General features: G+C 37.2%; 1 protein-coding gene across 1 annotated transcript in view; it reads left to right on the plus strand.

Moving 5' to 3' along the window:
• Positions 1-20,997, plus strand: part of TTC6 (tetratricopeptide repeat domain 6) — a 233,531-nt gene that overhangs the window by 125,794 nt on the left and 86,740 nt on the right. Inside the window, exons 9-15 of the mRNA XM_055097529.2 lie at positions 36-125; positions 1,773-1,847; positions 2,893-3,272; positions 13,023-13,485; positions 13,798-13,927; positions 15,135-15,307; positions 17,171-17,307. Coding sequence (XP_054953504.1) covers positions 36-125; positions 1,773-1,847; positions 2,893-3,272; positions 13,023-13,485; positions 13,798-13,927; positions 15,135-15,307; positions 17,171-17,307 — 1,448 coding nt within the window. The remainder of the gene's footprint in view (positions 1-35; positions 126-1,772; positions 1,848-2,892; positions 3,273-13,022; positions 13,486-13,797; positions 13,928-15,134; positions 15,308-17,170; positions 17,308-20,997) is intronic.

Genomic DNA, 20,997 nt, shown 5'->3' on the forward strand with positions numbered 1-20,997 from the left:
AAACATAATTTAAAATTGTTATCTTTTTATCACAGAGTGTTCAAGCAAGCAGACTTTTAACTGATAAATTTTCATATAAAAGCAGTGTCATTACTTTACATCAACATAGCAGAACAAATTTTTGGGTATGTACAATTTTTGTTCTTAATTAGGATTATTTACTCTATCTGCCTACAGTACAAATATTAATTATGGTAATTCCAGAAATTATTTCTTGGGGCCAGGCATGGTGGCTCATGTCTGTAATCCTGGCATTTTGGGAGTCTGAGGTGGGCAGATCACTTGAGGCCAGGAGTTACAGACCAGCCTGCCCAATATGGTGAAACCCCATCTCTAGTAAAAAAACAAAAAAATTAGCTGGATGTGGTGGCACGTGCCTGTATCTCAGCTACTTAGGGGGCTGAGGTGGGAGGATGGTTTGAGCCCAGGAGATCGAGGGCAACAGTGGGAGACTGTCTCAAAAAAAATTTTTTTTTTTCTTAGTACTTCCTCATTTTGGAAAATGGCTCAGACCATTCAGTGCTATCCTTGCTGAAGATACATTTCTACTTTCTCAAATATGCTGTTTTTATGACTGTTAGAAGATGTTATTCACTAATCAATAGCAGGATATTTGTTGTGAGTTTTTCTAACATTTCTAGTTTTTTCACTCATTCTTGTGTAGGTCTTCAATATCAAAGGAACATGTTTATGAGTCTTTGACTAAATGGAGAAACTGTGGCCATGAAGCAGAGTAAGACTGATTGCTTTAAACGGTGATCAGATGCATAATCATGAGTTTTAGTATAACTAACTACAGTGTATCCAATGACCTGAACTTTATGGGGTACAATTAGGACATGGTTTTATTTTTCTCTCACTAGTGCCTAATATAGTCTTTTCTTTTTGAGACAAAATCTCACTCCATCTACCAGGCTGGAGTACAGTGGTAAAATCATGGCTTACTGCAGCCTGGACCTCCCGGGCTCAAGTGATTCTCCCACCTCAGCCTCTTGAGTATCTGGGACTACAAGTGTGCACTACTATACACAGCTAGTTTATTTTTTATTTTTTTAGAAATGGGGTCTCACTATGTTGCCCAGACTGGTCTCAAAACTCCTAGGCTTAAGTGATCCTCCTGCCTCAGCCTCCCAAACTGTTGGGATTGCAGGTGTAAGCCACTGGATCTGGCCTAGATATTTCTTTATTGCTGTTTGCATCGTTATTGTGCTTAAGGACATGGAACATAGCATTTTCTTTGTACTTTGCACTCTAGTTTAGTAGAGCTTTCCAACTCTTAATATAATAACACCAGTCTGGGTGTTATTATAGTAAGTGGTAACACTTGCGTGGTTTCCTGAACTAAAAGGTTGAGATTGCTCATGATTAGAGGTGACTGTCCAGGGGCTCCCACTAATGCAGCCCCAGGGTTAAGGGGATTCATGGCTCAGCATATCTGTCACACATTCACACACACCAGTGCCACCTACACCAGCTGGGTAGCTTTGCATTATACTACCTTGTACATAGCAGGTACTTGGTGTTTGTTATATCAAGTTGAATTTAAAAAAAACCCAGTTTTTATTATTATACACTTTTCTACATTAATTCATAGATTTTAAGTTCTCTTCCTCTATATAAAGTCAGTGACTTCAAACTCAGTATCTGTATTTTAATCAGTATTTCTGAATTTCATTAATTTACCTAAACAGTTATTAGCCAAGTATTATATATTTTAGCTTATCAAATAGTATCTGTGACTAATGTATATTTTTCATTTGATTATTTCACAGTGTTTCTTACCAAGAAAATCTGCATCATTTGAAAGTATCCAAAAATGGTTTAGTGCACAACCTACACAACTAAGGGTATTATAATTTTACAGTTTTTACTCTCTAAAAGAAACATTTATATTCCTAGGAATAATAATCACCTTATTTTTTTTTTAAAAGCATCTACTTCTATATTATATTCTCTAGTCTAATTACATATTGAGTTTTATATAGTTTCTTGAGATGGGGGAGTACAGTAAGTTGCAGATGGTCAATATCTCTGTTGTACTTTAGTACATATCTTAAAGTACATAACTGGCTTGTATGAAATTATTATGTTTGAAATTTGGGCCAAAATTGACTATAAAGAACTACATCTGTATAACAAATTATTTATTAGCAAATGAAATGCATTTAACTTATTGACGATGGCTCAATAGGCAGGAAATGCTATATCAAAGGATTTAAAGTAATTTATCTTGTGTAAGTAATGAGTATTAGAGTTTCAAGTATTAATGCATAATTATTAAAATTATATAATTATTAATGTTATAATAAATAATAGTATTATTAAAAATTAAGCTGATTCTCTAATGATTAGATAAAATAAATACTGTAATAGGTTGGGATTCTGTTACTTCCTATTATAAATATTAAATTGAAAGTTATTATGGAGAATATTTGAATGGTATTGTGTAGAAATTCAGTGTTGTTAAAGCGCTTTTGAAAGAAAACCCAAATTGATTTTTATGGAATAAGGCATTTTAACAGCTTTTGCCCCTTCTACCAGTTTTTTTGCATTAAATATAAAAGTACAGCATATAATTTATTTGGATATATAGAGAGCATTCTCTTTCAATTAAAATATAGAAAATCATAATACATATCTAATTTATAGTGCTGTTTACATATATCTAATGAAATGTCATATGACCAACCAAATTATTGTACTTTGCTTGAACTAACCCACTATTAACTTTATCAGCTGACTTTTGAATAATTTTAAGAATACTGATTTTTAAACTTTTAAATTAAGTGACCAAACCACATTAATAGTAATTGTAACAGAATTAATTAATTTTGAATGCATAGCAACTAAATTGATTTTACGTTTTTTCTACCTCTTTGCTTGCTTACTAAGCGAGTAAAATCTTCTGCAGACTTGAGGAAGGAGAAGATCATAGCTCCTTTGGAAATCAAGAATGATATGCAAAGCAGTATAAAAGAGGTTATGTTTCAGAAAGCAAAGGAATTGAAACGTCAGCTCCAGCTCACTAAGCAAAATAAAACTGAGGAGCCCAACCATGTGAAAGAAAATATAGATGACATCTTTGATAACATGTGCAAAAAACACAGTTTGAGAAATCTCTCTTTGACTCTCATTGAAGCGTCTAAAAAAGCTGGCATTAGTTACATTGTTTATCCCAAGAAAAAGAAGATGAGGTGGAAGAAAAGATTGAAACAACAAAAACTTATATTCGTGTATGAAGAGTTATCCAAGCCTCCAAAATCTCTTGAAAGGTCTTGTTTAAGTGATTTTCTTATAGTTTAAGAAATATATTGTGGTTTTGACCTTAATTTTATAATCTCACCCCATGAAGTTATTATTTTATTCTGCACTGAACATATGAACCTTTCACTCTTTGAAAGACAAACCTCTGGCTGGGCGCCGTGGCTCATGCCTGTAATCCCAGCACTTTGGGAGGCAGAGGCGGGCGGATCAACTGAAGTCAGGAGTTCAAGACCAGCCTGGCCAACATGGTGAAACCCCTCTCTACCAAAAATACAAAAATTAGCTGGGCATGGTGGTGTGTGCCTGTAGTCCCAGCTACTCAGGAGGCTGAGAAGAGGTTGAACCTGGGAGGTGGAGGTTGCAATGAGCTGAGATCAGGCCACTGCACTCCAGCATGGATGACAGAGTGAAACTCCATCTTAAAAAAAAAAAAAAAAAAAAAAAAGAAAGACAAACCCTCATTTAAAAATATATGGATATCTCTTAGTATAAGTATGTGAATGATTCAAATGATAATTTAAATAGGGGACTGATTTAAGGACATGAGGTAAGACTAAATCAATTTGATGGCTAACTGAAATCTTCCAGAAAGTAAAAAACCCAAACAAGTTATTTGAAGTGATTTAGTAACAAAAAACAACTCCTGCTCCACACAAATTCTACTCATTCAAAATAGATATTTAAGTATTTTTAATTTTTAAATTATTGAATTGAGTTATAAATCTAGATAATTTTGGGCCCGGTGCAGTGACTCACCCTTGTAATCCCAGCACTTTGGGAGGCTGAGGCGGACAGATCACGAGGTCAGGAGATCGAGACCATCGTGGCTAACGCAGTGAAACCCCGTCTCTACTAAAAATACAAAAAAATTACCCAGGTGTGATGGCGGGCACCTGTAGTCCCAGCTGTTTGGGAGGCTGAGGCAGGAGAATGGCGTGAACCCAGGAGGTGGAGCTTGCAGTGAGCCGAGATGTGCCACTGCACTCCAGCCTGGGCGACAGAGCGAGACTCCATCTCAAAAAAAAAAAAAAGTAAATAATTTTTTTAATATTGTAAGCTCTTATTTAGGAATCAACACAGAAATAGTTTTTTCCTTACTTGAAAGTAATAGTAGCCAGTATATTTAAAATTATGTAGGGACCTGAAATAATAACCACTGAAATTCCAAATGTGTTCATTATTAAGTATTCAGGACATAACTTTCTTATAACAAAAGTATTGTGCAAAATAGTTTCCAAAAAGATCTGAGGTTTCTTTTTAGATATCCCCAGACATCACAAAATTTATTAAACTTGTGTCCTTTTGAAAAGTAAAGACTTTCCTGATGGTAAGAGAATAAAAAAAAATTGTTCACTTTATAGTTATAGAGACTTGCTGTCTGTAAAAGAGTTAATTATTTCTTGAAATGGTGACTTATTGTCCTTGAGAAGACTGGGGCATAGTACTTCATAAGTGTGAGTGACAGAGTGGAACAGAGGCCAACCATAGCGGAGAATGCCATTCAAGTCTCGTGTTCTCTGTATACTACATATGCTTAAGTTTCGTCTGCAACAAATATAGTATCTGGAAATTTTTTTGTTAGTTCATTTGTAGGAGACTGCAAGTAGGTTTTCTAAGTTGATAAATGTTTTAGATCAGAACTAGAAGTTTGCTTATACATTTTCAATACATTTACTGATTTTAAAGTATTATGAATCTTCACCATCCTGGAAAGGGTAATGCACACAGCACCATTTTGGCCACAACCTAAATGACTTCTATCTAAAAAAAGGATATAAACTGATCAAATGCTGCTTCTGTGGGGTGTGGTCTTCTTACTGACCTTTTATCATTCTGAATATTATAAAGTTTTACCATTTAAAAAGATTTCTTTGCCTTCTAATAACTGACTCTGAAATTTGTATGTGCTGCCAATGGGTGTAACAGGAACCATAGGATGAACCTTTTGGTGGAGGCAGTAAAACAAACTGTGGGAGTATTGTTAGTACAACTTTCCTACCTTTTTAAAAAAATCTTAATTCAAACTAATTCACCACATATGAATGTAGATATGAATTGTTCAAAACTAACAACTATGGAGCAACTTGAAAAATAATTTTGTTCCTATACTTTGAGACTTTTTTCCCACTTTTTTTTTTTTTTTTTTGAGACAGAGTCTCGCTGTTGCCCAGGCTGGAGTGCAGTAGCACCTCGGCTCACTTCAACCTCTGCCTCCCAGGTTCAAGTGATTCCCATGCCTTAGCCTCCCAAGTAGCTGGGAGTACAGGCGTGTGCCACCACACCTGGCTAATTTTTCGTATTTTTAGTAGAGACAGGGTTTTGTCATGTTGGCCAGGCTGGTCTCGAATTCCTGACTTCAGGTGATCCACCTGCCTCAGCCTCCCAAAGTGCTGGGATTACAGGCATGAGTCACCACACCTGGCCTTTTCTCACTAATCTTAATTTGATAATTCACAGATTTGCTTCTTACCATTTTATGTCCAACCATGAAGGTTATTTAATCACACCCATTCTTGGCTGGCCTCCCTTAATGGTGGGAAGCAGATTGCGTATGTTCTTATACATCAAGTTGAATTATGGCTGTGGAAAGTCACTCCTGCAGAAAGCTACTGGAGCCATCTCACCCAGATTCATGCATTTCCTTTTATCCCCTTAGCCCTGTTGCTTCCCTCCTCAGCTAGGTCATGGTAGGTTGCCAAAGTTTGCAATAACTTCGCAGCTTCATTGTTTCTCTAGAAGTTTCCCTCTGCTTTGGTCTCTGAGCTCAGTGTTGACAGAGCAGCCTGAGGGTGTAGAGGAGACCTTCCTCAGTAGCTGGCTGACCCACAGTGAGCTCTTCCTATTGATGAATAGTGGCTGCCTTGACTCCCTTGTACCCACTGCCTTACCTCCTATGTGGGCTTTTCTGAATTGCTAGCCTCTTGATCTCTGCCAACGTTCTGTCTTCCAGGACTGAGTAATATTCTTCATCTGAGATCCAGGCTACCAGCCTGTTTGCCAATGGCATTCCTATCCCTCTGAATGCATCTTCTTGTGCCCCTTTCTAGAATAATTGTCCTTAGTCTTAACTCACTTGACCTGCTCCTGCGAGTGACCCTGTGGTCTCAGACCTGTTTTTCTTGGCTCATCTTGTGCTGCTGCATTCCTCAGAGAAGCAGAATTTATTTTCCTCCAAGCAGGAGTTGTTATGTTTTCCTTAGTTGTTTTATCCTTCCACTTTTTGGTTTTGTTTTTTGTTTGTTTGTTTGTTTTTGAGACATGGTTTCATTTCCATTGCCCAGACTGGAGTGCAATGGTGTGATCTTGGCTCACTGCAACCTCTGCCTCCCAGGCTCAAGGGATTCTCCCACTTCATCATCTCAAGTAGCTGGGCCTACAGGTGGGTGCCACCAAGTGTGGCTAATTTTTGCATTTTTTTTTTTTTTTTTTGGTAGAGGCAGGGTTTCGCCATGTTGCCCAGGCTGGTCTTGAACTTCTGGTCTCAAGCAATCCACCCACCTTGGGCTCCCAAAGGGCTGAGATTATAGGCATGAACCACTGCGCCTGGCCATCAGGCCTATTTTGACTTTCATTTATCACTCTGCTTCTCTAAAAGCTGGCAGCAGTGATGTTCTAGGAGCAAGAACTCTGGATCAGGAATTTGTATACATCCATATCCCAACCTTCATTCACTAGATCCTCAGTGACTAGGCCGAGCTACTTAATTTCCTTGAATATTTGTTTCCCCATCTAGAAGATGAATAGCCTATCCACATGATTTCTGAAGTAATGTCCAGCTCAAATATCCCTTGATTTGGGTAGTAAAATCGTCCTTATTTTTACATCAACGATATATTGAGCAAAACATTTGAACTGTTCAAAATTTCTGTTTCCTTAAATTGTCTTACATCTCATCTCAGATTAACTGTATGTATACATATTCTAACCCAAAGGCTTGACTTTCTCAGACTGGAGTGATAGCTAGCAGGTTAATTTACTCCGGTTCCTCCAAATGAAAAACCATGAACCATATTCATGGCTATGAAAACATGATTTAAACTTGCAGTACAGGAAGAAATACTTACCTTTTGGGGTAGATGTAAACAGCCAGTCCCCTCTTTTATCATGTTCCTTTTCTTTGTATTATTTACTTTCAGTGATCTGGGACTATAATTCTTCTTCATAAAAGTTCATCCATGGTCTGCATTTCCTTTCCTTTTTACATCCTTCTAGAAAGTTACATAGCAAGATCTTGTTTCCTTAAAAATATTGTACTTATTTTATTAATATTTGATAGTAAAAATAATACATACTCATTGTAAAAACTTAGACAATACAGCAATGCTACCATTGAGAAATAAGTCACAATTAACATATTTTTGGATGTTTATGTGGGAATATATTTTAACAAAGCTGTATGTGTATGCATGTATGTGTGTATAATAGTGCTTGTATATCTATAAAGAAACCTTGAAATTATATACATCAAACTATGGCAGTGATTATTTCTGGAATAATGAGAAGGGATTTGTGGGTGGTTCAGGAGTTAGTCTGGGATATGTATAGCTTCAAACTTAGATTTAGGGGACCCCCTCATTCAACTCTGTTATCTGGAACTTCCTCCTCATTCTTGCCTCTTTAGTATCCTTTCTGCAGTTTCTCTGCCTAGTAAAATTTCAGAGTACTGATCACAATTTCAGATGATACAGAAAAGTCAGGATATTGAAAGAGTGAAGCCTCTGAGTAGGCAAATGTGGATGGGACATAGAACACAAGTGATACAACTGAACTCCCAGGGAAGAGGTGTTGTGCATTATATGAAGAAAGCATCTTCCTTCCCTGGGAATGTATATTTTGTTTAAGAAAATGAGGTAAGTATTCAAGTCAGATAGCTCCTATATTTTCAATGAAGGCAAAGTTTATCAGCTTAAAGTGAAGAGTTGGAGGGACTATAGTTAAATGTGATTTCTCTTATTAAATCATGGCACATAGTAGGAATTCAGCAACAATTTGATGAATGAATGAGTTCAGCCATTCATTTCTGCAACATACATTTATTGAGCACTACTCAGCAGTACTGCATTAGACAAGGAGCATAGGGCAAGGAACAAGATTGGCAAACTCCCTGTCCTCATAGAGCTTACATTGTAGTGGGAGAGAGTGGAGAGGTAAACAAATAACATTAGGAAGTGACAAATGTAATGGAGAAAATAAAGCAGTGCAACAAAGGTTACTATTCTAGACAGAGTGGTCAGAAGCCTCTATAAGGTAGTGATATTTGAGCGTAGAACTGAATGGAATGAGGGAATGAGGTGTTTGAATATCTGAAGTGGTCATAACAAGTGCAAAGGCCTTGAGTTGGAGACATGCTTTTTGCTTTTGAGGGACAGCATAGAAGTCAGTGTGGCTGGAACAGAGTGAGTGCAGGGTGGAAAGAAGCGAGGTTGAGGAAGTGGTCAGAGATAATACCACGTGGTGCCTTGTAGGCCAGAGTAAATTTGAAATTATTCTTAAGAGTGCCAAGAAATCATTGTGGACTTGAGAATGGGGTAGTGATGTTTATAGGTTATGGTAAAGACTTTGCATTCTTAATAGAAAAGGAAACACTGGGAGTTGGGAGCAGTGAGTTGATATGATCTAGTTTATGTTCCAGAAGGTTCACTCTGGTTACTTGTGGAAAATAGATTGTAGTGGAGCAGGGGGACCAGTTAGAAAGCTGTTGAAATAATCTAGGTGAGAAATAGTTTCTTGGTTTGGGGTGATAGCAACCAAAGTAGTGGAAAGTGGTTAGATTCTAGATAGATTTTAGAAATAGGGACAACAGGATTTGCTTATGGGTTGGATATGGGATACACACACACACACACACACACATATACACACGTACACATATATATATGTATGTACATATATATGTGTGTGTGTGTATATATATGGAGAGAGTTGTCCCTGCCATATAAATGTAAACTTCATCAGATTCTCCTAAACTAGGGAAATGGAAAAGAAAGCATGTCAGGTCAACAGCTGCAAACCAGGTGCCAGGAGGTGTGTTCATTGCTTCAGTAAATATACCACATCTGGAACTAAAGCTGTAATTGTTATCACCACCTGATTAAATTTGTGATAATTTATAGTCACTTTCTACAAGCTATCTTGGTTTTACACTGGTGAAACAGGAAAGTAAAATGGAGATACGGTGGGAATTGCCACCTATATCCTTCAAGTCTCTGATGGTGCCACTAATGTGTAATTTCCCTGGAATCTGGTATTGCTTTTTGTTTGCTATCTTGGTGGATAGTGATGTGAGATGGGATGAGGACAGTTTCTGAGATTTCCACTTGGCCCTTACTACCATTATCTTCCTCAGTCTACAGTTTATTCCGTTATTACATGTATTTACTGCCACTATACATTCTGGGACTAGGGAAATTATCAAAAAATGGGTCCATGTCTTACTAGGTCCACTGTTAAATGGTCTCAGGCCAAGATTCACTTGACTTTCGTAATTCTTTAATTTGCTTGATAAACGTCAGTGGGATTTGTAGTGGGTATCTGTGGATTAGCATAAGGTCAGAGCCAGTATGTAATTACCCCTGGAAGGTTTGAGTATTCCCCTTTCTCATACCTTTAGAAGATTTCAGGGAAAATTCACTGTGTATACCTAAGCCACATTGCAGGATTCTTCCGCAGTGGGACTTTGCCCAACCTTCCTGTTAAGAGAGGTTTTGGACTATGAACTGGCTGGGGTCTGAGAGCTGGGTAAAAGATTGTGAACCTCCACTATAGCTGGTTAGGTTTGTACCAGAAGACCTGTAAGTTTTCCCCTATGTAAGCCAAAGAACACCCAAGCAAGCTGCCCATTTATCTCATCTCTAAGCACCTTTAGGCATTTAGTTACTGCCACGAATCCTTGAGAGTTAAAATCCTGTTACTACTATTCTGTCTCTATTGCTTATTGTGGTCATTGTATCTACCATATCTGTAGTGGTAAACGGGATTTTACCACTCCAGGGTTCTATTATTCCCATTGGAATCAGTGAAACAAATTTCTTTGCTCCCGTTCCCCCACTGTCATTCTTTTCCAGCTCTGAGGTCAGCACCCACAAGGCTTTTCAAGGGTATTGTGCCCCCTCACTTATGCATTCTCTGGTCTTTCCAAGGGTTGGGACTTGACTAAGCACATTCCATATTGCAGACAAATTCCTATTTCCTGAACCTTAGAACTCATTCCTCTACAGCAATGGCTCTTATAGTGTAATCCATGCATGAGTGTTACCTAGGAACTTGTTAGAGGTGCAAGTTCTAGAACTCCACCCTAGGTCTACAGAATAAGAGACCCTGAGGGTGGAGCCTCAAAATCTGTATTTTTAACAAGCCTTTGGGTAATTCTGATGCATGCTGAAGTTTGAGAACCCTTCACTTAGAGTATTCCTGGGTGTTCTAGCTAAGGCTGTGTGTGGTGAGGCCAGCAGCCACCAACCCAAGGTCACCTCCATGGAGGAGGTATGTGGGAGGCTGAGGGACTGTAATGGCTGTGGCTCCATGAGAGCGTTTGGGAGTCACAGATGAGTGATTTCAGGGCATGCTTGAGGTAGGTGCATTACAGCATATGAAGCAATGTCACAGTATAGTCATTGAAACAAACTTATGCAGGAGAGGACTGAGAGTCTCAGATGGGGGATCTGATAATTCCTCAGCCAGTCTTCTCAGTAAAGGGAAGATAAGTGGAATTTGAAGATTTAAAATTCTCACTCTCATTCATACCTCCTTGCATGTTAACATCCCATATTTCAGTTTTCTGCTTCTTGCCTACTAGCTTTATTACCTTGGTGCACAAAGTTTAGAGGTACTTAATAGGTACTGCAACTACTCTCTGGTCTGAAAGAAGTAGTCAACTGAACACACAATTTTTATAATAATTATTGTTGTCCTAATGACTTAAAGCTCCTTGATCTCCCAATGCCTTGTCTTCCACCTGAACATCATTCCCTGCTAACACTGGTGATATTTGACAAATTTTTATACCACCACATGCCATGGATTACCCATGTCCTATTTCAACCTGGCAAGGAAGTTTTCCTAGAATCCTTTATGTGTGTGTGTGTTTCCTGAGTCCATCTCTGGTACTAATTACTTTGTCAGTGAACATCCCAATCACAAACACCGCTCAGCTTAGGATAATATTTGGAGGTTATGATAAAGGAGAAATTTACAAAAATGTCAAAGTACAAGGAAACCAGAAATGATAATGCAGTATTCTGGGATTAAAAATGTAAAGCCATTTTCTACTCCTAAGTTTGAGAGAACAAAAAGAGGGAGTGATGACTAGAAGCTGAAATTAAAGAGTTGTATAGAAATGGTTTTCTTGAAAGCAGTAGTGATCTTTTTTCGAGGATCCTAGGTAGTTTGAGGAGACCCTTCATGAGGAAGCCGCAGGAATAAACACTTTGACTTCACTCTCCTCCTTCCCTCTGTTGGAGTTCCTAATTGGATAAACTTTATGAGAAGACGGAGACCAAGGGATCCTAAGGGTATAGTCTGTGCAGATCAGTTTCCTGAGACAGGGAGCAAGATGGAGAAGGGTAGAGATGAATATGGAGGTGCAAACAAAACATATCTGGCACAGAAGACCTTTCTAAAGTGACATTTGGTCAGAAATATGAATTGAGAAGGAGCCAGCCAGTCAGAAGGGCTGAAAAGGGCAATGGCCTTCAGGCTTGCTCAAGGATTATATGGCTGGAAAATAGGGAATGAGGGAGAGAGTAGTGGTGTCGAAAATTTATGCTGGCACTTGATCATGTGGGGTCTTATGGACCATGGTGAAGGGCTTGATTTGCATACTAGGGGAAGCTCCTGGAGGAGTGATGTGATCTTATTTACATTTGTAAAACAAAAAACAAGAACTATGCCTGGCTGCCATGCAGAGAATGAATTAAAGGGCAAAAGTAGAAGCAGGGAATTAAGAAATTATTCTGCTCTAAGAAGAATAGATGATGGTGGCTTGCACTAGAATGTGGAAAGGAATAGATAACTTATGAAAGTAAGGAAAGGGAAGGAAACTAACTTTTCTTACTTTTGTTCTGCTAGTGTTCAGCACTAGGTATTTCTCATAGTACATATTCAGTAAATATGAAGTGATAGGGTAACTTTTTTTTATTCCAATAGACTGAGTTTATTCGTATTTCCTATGGCTAGTACAGTAGCAGCCCTATGGCACATGTTACTCAATGAAGACTATATTGCAAAGGAAGAATTTGAGAAGGCTAATCCTAGACTTGTAGCATTTGAAAGCATATTAGGTATTATTTAATTTGATAGCCTACTAGGAGGAGGGTAAAACTGGGATGTTCAGTTGATGGTCTGGGGTGTAGTCAACTCCTGCCTTCTTCCCGCTGCCTCAAGTTTATGTCCTCTTTAACCTCTTGCATGGCATTTTTTTTCTCACGTTATGTTTACTTCCTTAATTCTCCATTGTAATTCCTCTGGTGGCTGGTATTGTAGAGGGTGTAAATTAAACTCGAAAGGCACATTGACCTCATTTTTTTAGTACTGTAAGGAGGCTACATCTTTAAAAACAGTCTTTTGCTTTCATAAACTTGAGGGAGATTCTTCATACAGTGTTACCATTTTATTAAATGAAAAGGAGAACTTGCGCATAAAATTAGCATGTAATTTTGTTTTGATAACAAATAGTAGTTTTGTGTGTGGCTGAGTTGATTTACTGATTAGAAAGATGATTGTATTTCTGTAATTAAAAAAATCACTCTTTTAAAAACTAGATCAGCATCTCATGGAATACTTCCGGGACAGAAGAAATATTTGTTCAAAGTTCCATTATATGAACGTCAAATACGGTGTCCCAGTTTACCTTTGTATTTAAATTTTGAAAAATTCGTCCAAGCTAAGGGAGGAATTCCAGAAAATATTGATCCTCGGACATGGGCTCTTGATAGGCTCATTGAGTACAAAGATGCGAGCATACCTGTAAAAGAGAAAGATGATAAAATATCAGTTCCTAAAGACCCACCTGAAAGAGTGAAAGAACCACCAAAACTAAAATTAAATGATTATGTGGAGTCTGATCTTCCACAAGAGGTCATTAAATATTATGAATCTGAAGTGAAGATTTTGACTGAAGAAATAAATGATAAGACAAAATATCCTGCATTTGCATATTGTAGGCGTGGAGCTATTTATAGGAAACTGGGAAAGTTGCAGAGTGCCATGAATGATCTGCAGAGAGTAAGTTTTATTTAACCAAAATAGTAATATTCACCATTTACACTTGCTTTTAATTGTATAGTAATTTTTGCTGAAATTTTGAACAATGAATGTTTATAGTACAGCATGTGGAATTATTATAACAGTATAATTATTTGCATTTTCAAATAATTAATATTAAAAACATGATTTTTGTTTGTCAGGTTGGGAGGTTTTATTTTATGTTACGTACATACAAAGCCACTGGGATCAACCGTGTTTTAAAAATTTATTTGATAGGATATCCTTCTTTAACAAATCAACTTTAACTGAATTTTTACATATATTTTCTAGGTAATGCTCTTGGAACCATTGTTTCTCAATGCCTATTGGCACCGACATTTAATTTATCTTTTCCAAGACAAAATTAATGAAGCTTTGGATGACTTGAATTATATACATAAATATAATAAAAATAATACAGGTGGGTTGTCTGTAGAGACAGTTATATTACCTACATTTTGACCTCAGCCTTTGTCATTTATTGGTACTATAAGGATACATAAATCAGTAGATATATGTCCTGAAAATGACTTTCCTCAATTAAATTTTTTTACTCTTGTTATTGTAAATCCGGGGCTCATACAATCCTAGTGTTTTTAAAATACTTACCATGGTTTGAAAGATTATTGTCCTTGATATATATTGCAGTAAGTTGGTTCCTTACTGCTCATCTCACAACGAAAGAATATGAATTTAAAATAGTTATAGAAGTAATTTACAAATCACTCTTTGATTTGTGTGATTTGATCACATCTCTCTGAGTTAGAGTTATTGTGCGCCTAGGATTACTTGGTTGTATGAAATCTCTATCTTTGCTCTTATGTACTATCCTCCAACCAACTTGAAGCACTAGACATGGAACTTTCTAGGAATGTGAAAATGTGATATTCACCTTTGTATCCCCAGCACCTACAACATACCCATAAAATAAAACATGAGCTTAATAAATGATTTTTGACCTGTGTTGATCTCTGCTAAAAGTCCATTAAGTTTTTTGTCATCACAACCTAACCTTTTACTATGATGATTAAAGGATTATGAAAAAACATTTTAGACATATGGAAAGGTAAAAGGTAATTTTTGTTACTTCAAATTGAAAGTACCTTTAACCATAAATGAGCATTTATCCAGCCTTTGAGAACAAATTTGGCATTGTCGAAATCAAAATTAAATGAAATGGGCCCAGGCACAGTGGCTTACGCCTGTAATCCCAGCACTCTGGGAGGCTGAGGTGGGCGGATGACATGAGCCCAGGAGTTTGAGACCAGCCTGGGCAACATGGTGAACCCCTGTGTCTATAAAAAAAAATACAAAAATTAGCTGGGTGTGGTGGCATGCATCTGTAGTCCCAGCTATTTAGGAGGCTGATGTGGGAGGATTGCTTGAGCCCTGGAGGTTGAGGCTGCAGTGAGCCATGATTGTGCCACTGCACTCCAGCCTTGGTGACAGAAGGAGATCCTGCCTAAATAAATAAAATAAAATAGAATAAAATAAGATAAACTAATAAGAAAGTGTAATAGAGAAAAATTATTTTGACTACATTTGTGGAGGGAGAGGGATTACTCTTAAAATTTTCATAGGAATGAAAGGATTATAACTCCAAATTTTATCTTTTTAATTTTCTTTAGAGGCATATTTGTCAAAGGCAGAAATTTACAGGGGAAAAAAAGACATAACTTTGGCAATTCTAAACTATACCCAGGCAATTAAATGCAGGCCCACAGATGCTGATATCTATTTCAGGAGGGGCGAGATGTATGAAATAACAAACAAAGTACTGGCCATTGATGACTTTTCGAAAGTAAGCTTTATCAGATATAATTCTACCATTTATATAGTTTAGATTGCGATATCCTCATGCAAATAGTACAGCAAGTTTTTGAAGGTCTTTTTGTATATATTATATAATCAAAATTGATTTATTACAGGTTAGGAGCTAGAGTTTTCATTACTGGAATTAATATTAACACTATGTTAATTATTATTTTTTAAATGGTGAATGAATGAATTTACATCAGAATTGAGTGTGGAGGCATTGAGATAACGTGTAGGGGGCCCAGCTTTTCCAGCTGCCTCCTCTGGAGCCATGCTACAGTGGTTAAAGAAGCCTTTGAAAATTGCTTCTTACCTTTAAACATTAAAGAAAAATATTTTCTACTTTTTAACTCTTGAATAGCTGATTCTTTTCTGCAGGGAACCTATCTGCTCTCAAAGTAGCTGTGCTTACTGGTTCGTTCATACGTTCATTCATTCATTCGCTTGCTTGAAACTATTTACTATTATAAATTATGATATTAAGGCACTGTTACAAATTATGGTAAGTACTATGAAGGAAATAAGGATGGTGGGAGAGTAACTTATGTTTAGGAGATACCAGAGAATTGAGGAAAAGAACTTTTTTTTTTTTTTTTTTGAGGCAGAGTCTTGCTCTGTTGCCCAGGCTGGAGTGCAGTGGTGCGATCTCGGCTCACTGCAAGCTCTGCCTCCGGGGTTCATGCCATTCTCCTGCCTCAGCCTCCCAAGCAGCTGGGGCTACAGGCGCCCGCCACTATGCCCGGTTAATTTTTTTTGTATTTTTAGTAGAGATGGGGTTTCACTGTGTTAGCCAGGATGGTCTCGATCTCCTGACCTCGTGATCCGCCCACCTTGGCCTCCCAAAGTGGGGTTACAGGCGTGAGCCACCGCGCCCGGCCAGGAAATGAACTTTTAACTGAACCGTAGTCAAGGCAAAATATTCCCCTGATTGCAGTACAATTCTAACTCTGATCTCCTGACTTTAAACTCCAAATTGTTATTCCTTATTGCAATTAAGAATTTAGAAGCAATTATTTAAATAATTTAAGTTTCCATTTTCCCAACTGCCCTATTTATGAATCCATGACATCCACTTGACATTTTTCTACTTGAGGAGAATATTATATATTTTGTTAACTTCTGGTCTAGAAATGACCAAAAAGCTCTTTTGAAGATGCTGAAATTGTTAGATTATCTATTCTCTTCGTTTCCCCTATCCTGCACCAATAGTTTAGAAATAGAGTAATGCAGTACATTGAGGTCAAATTTTGAAATCTTTAGGATTTTTGTTTTTTTTTATTTTAAAAATATTTGGTCACCTCCTTTGTGTTTCAGTTCTTTTCTACTAACAATAGGTGAAGAGCTTTATAATTGATATATGATTTAGTCTGTTTATTACTTTGTATGTCAATGTAAAATGAATGAGCCATGCCAATAATAATTCAATTCTCTTCCCCATTTTAATGGCTAGATTAATATATATTTTATGTGATTGAATCAGCCTTGATGTAGTCTAATATGTTATGTCTTTAGGATAAAATGCTGAGATAGATCCAATGAACTCCACTCTAGTTGAACAATTCACTTATGAATTTTTATCAGCAAATTTTCAGTGGGCAGAAGCCTGGGCTTCCTGTATATGCCGGTTTTTTTTTCTCTTAAAAAATACTCCCTCTCTAGAATTTGATGATGGAAAAAATCTCCTAAAGAAATATTCTTTAGCTACAACTCTGAAAATTTTGACATCTTCAGATGGTTTGCTTTTATTAACCCAAAGTTAAAAACATAGTTTTAGATCACTTATGTGATTATACACTTCATTTTTTTTTTTCATTTTGTGATGTTTATGTACCTCCCCCTGTCCCTATAGTGTATTTTTTATGATCCCAAAAGAACAGATGCATTATTGAAACGTGGGCTGTTTTATTATGAAAATGAAAACTGGTTTGCAGCCATAGAGGATTTTACAGCCTTGTTAAATATAGATCACCAAAATTCTCAAGCAAGGTAAGAATGATTTTAGATGTCGTTTTAAAATTATTACTATTATTTGAAATACATTTTCAGAACAGAAAATTGCTTGAAATACATCAGACAGCTCTTTAAAAACAATGAATCAATTTTCAGTGCCACCAGTAAATGAAAAATCCTTGCCTGCACCCTAATGGTGTGGGTAATTTAACGGGCGTAAATGACAATTTAAAATTGTTTCATTTGCATTTCCTAAATACTAGTTACATTATCAATTTCTAAAGCATTGCCTACCACCTTGCATCTCTTCTTCATATCCTTTGTACTTTGAGCACAGAAAACTATTCATACAGTTTCTTGCAGTTATCTTTTGTTTACTTATTTATAGAGACGGAGTCTCACACTATCACCCTGTCTGCGGTGCGGTGACGCAGTCATGGCTCACTGCAGCCTCAACCTCCTGGGCTCATGAGATCCTCCCACCTCTTCCTCACAAGTAGCTAAGACTACAAGGCTGTGCTTCCACAGCCAGTTAATTTTTCAATTTTTTATTTTTCTGGGGAAATGGGATCTCGCTTTGTTGCCTAGGTTGTTTTTGAACTCCTGGCTTCAAGGGATGTACTATCTTATTGTATTGTTTATTAAACTTCGTGCATTGTACAGTTTTCATTTGTACATAGCATAGTTTTCATTATCCTATTGTATTGTATATTAAACTTCGTGCATTGTACCGTTTTCATTTGTACATAGCATAGTTTTCATTTTGTTGCTTTTCTTTTAATCTAAATTTTGTTTTGAAGTGGTTTAAAATATGTATATAATCACGTCTACTGATCTTTTCAGTTGCAGTTTTTAATTTTAAATCATTTTTTAAAATATTATTTTATTTTAGTTTAAGTTCTGGGATACATGTGCAGAACGTGCAGGTTTGCTAGATAGACATGTGACATGGTGGTTTGCTGTACCCATCAACCTGTCATCTAGGTTTTAAGGCCTGCATGCATTAGGAATTTGTCCTGATGCTCTCCCTCCCCTTGCCCCTGACCCCTGACAGGCCCTAGTGTGTGATGTTCCCCTCCCTGTGTCCATGTGTTCTCATAGTTCAATTCCCACTTATAAGTGAGAACATCTGGTGTTTGGTTTTCTGTTCCTGTATTAATTTGCTGAGAATGATGGTTTCCAGCTTCATCCATGTGCAAAGGACATGAACTCATTCTTATCTTTTTCTTTCTTTCTTTTTTTTTTTTTTTTGAGACAGAATTTCGCTCTTGTCACCCAGACTGGAGTGCGATGGCAAAGTCTTGGCTCACTGCAACCTCTGCCTGCTGGGTTCAAGTGATTTTCCTGCCTCAGCCTTCCGAGTAGTTGGGATTACAGGCATCCGCCACCACACCTGGCTAATTGTTGTATTTTTAGTAGAGACAGGGTTTTACCATGTTGGCCAGGCTGGTCTCGAACTTCTGACCTTAGGTGATCCACCCACCTTGGTCTCCCAAAGTGCTGGGATTACAGGCATGAGCCACCATGCCCGGCCTGGACTCCTTCTTTTTTATGGCTGCATAGTATTCCATGGTGTATATGTGCCACATTTTCTTTGTAAGTCTATAATTGATGGGCATTTGGGTTGGTTCCAAGTCTTTGCTATTGTAAATATTGCTGCAGTAAACATATGTGTGCATGTGTCATTATAGTAGAATGATTTATAATCCTTTGGGTATATACCCTGTAATGGGATTGCTGTATCAAATTCTATTTCTGGTTCTAGATCCTTGAGGAATTGCCACACTATCTTCCACAATGGTTGAACTAATTTACACTCCCACCAACAGTGTTAAAGTGTTCCTACTTCTCCACACCCTTTCCAGCATCTGTTGTTACCTGACTTTTTATCAGCATTCTAACTGGCATGAGATGATATCTCATTGTGGTTTTAATTTGCATTGATGATCTTTTTTTCATATGTTTGTTGGCTTCATAAATGTCTTCTTTTGAGAAGTGTATGTTCACATTCTTTGCCCACTTTTTGATTTTTTTTTTCTTGTAAATTGGTTTAAGTTCCTTGTAGATTCCGGATATTAGACCTTTGTCAGATGAATAGATTGCAAAAATTTTCTTCCATTCTGCAGGTTACCTGTTCATTCTGATGATAGTTTCATTTGCTGCACAGAAGCTCTTTAGTTTAATTAGATCCCATTTATCTATTTTGGCTTTTGTTGCCATTGCTTTTGGTGTTTTAGACATGAAGTCTTTGCCCATGCCTATGTGCTGAATGGCATTGCCTAAGTTTTCTTCTAGGGTTTTTATGGTTTTAGGTTTTATGTTTAAATATTTATTCCATCTTGAGTTAATTTTTTATAAGGTGTAAGGAAGGGGTCCAGTTTCTGTTTTCTGCATATGGCTAGCCAGTTTCCCCAGCACCATTTATTAAATAGGGAATCCTTTCCCTGTTGCTTTTTATGTATATATGTGTGGTGTTATTTCTGAGGCCTCTGTTCTGTTCCATTGGTCTCTATATCTGTTTTGATACCAGAACCATGCTGTTTGGGTTACTGTAGCCTTGTAGTATAGTGTGAAGTCAGGTAGTGTGATGCTTCCAGCTTTGTTCTTTTTGCTTAGGATTGTCTTGGCTATATGGGGTCTTTTTTGGTTCCATATGAACTTTAAAATAGTTGTTTCTAATTCTGTGAAGAAAGTCAGTGGTAGCTTGATGGGAATAACATTGAATCTACAAATTACTTTGGGCAGTATGGCCATTTTCATGATAATGATTCTTCCTATCCGTGAGCATGGAATGTTTTGCCATTTGTTTGTCTCCTCTCTTATTTCCTTGAGCAGTGGTTTGTACTCCTTGAAGAGGTCCTTCATGTCCCTTGTAAGTTGTATTCTTAGATATTTTATTCTCTTTGTAGCAATTGTGAATGGGAGTTCACTCATGATTTGGCTCTCTGTTCGTCTATTATTGGTGTATAGGAATGCTTGTGATTTTTGCACATTGATTTTGTATCCTAAGGCTGCTGAAGTTGCTTATCAGCTTAAGGAGATTTGGGGCTGAGATGATGGCGTTTTCTAAATATACAATAATGTCGTCTGCAAACAGAGATAATTTGACTTCTTCTCTTCCTATATGAATATGCTTTATTCCTTTCTCTTGCCTGATTTCACTGGCCAGAACTTCCAATACTATGTTGAATAGGAGTGGTGAGAGAGGCATCCTTGTCTTGTGCCAGTTTTCAAAGGGAATGCTTCCAGCATTTGGCCATTCTGTGTGATATATATTATGGGTTTGTCATAAATAGTTCTTATTATTTTGAGATACATTCCATCAATACCTAGTTTATTGAGAGTTTCTAGCATGAAAGGGTGTTGAATTTTATTGAAGGCTTTTTCTGCATCTATTGAGATAATCATGTGATTTTTGTTATTGGTTCTATTTATGTGATGGATTACATTAATTTGTTTGCGTATGTTGAAACAGCCTTGCATCCCAGGGATAAAGCCGACTCAGTCATGGTGGATAAGCTTTCTGATGTGCTGTTGGATTTGGTTTGCCAGTATTTTATTGAGGATTTTCACATCGATGTTCATCAACGATATTGACCTGAAATTTTCTTTTTTTTTGTTGTGTCTCTACCAGGTTTTGGTATCAGCATGATACTGTCCTCATAAAATGAGTTACAGAGGAGTCCCTCTTTTTCTATTGTTTGGAACAGTTTCAGAAGGAATGGT

Source organism: Pan paniscus, chromosome 15 (assembly GCF_029289425.2).
Source record: "Pan paniscus chromosome 15, NHGRI_mPanPan1-v2.0_pri, whole genome shotgun sequence".
Taxonomy (NCBI): Eukaryota; Metazoa; Chordata; class Mammalia; order Primates; family Hominidae; genus Pan; species Pan paniscus.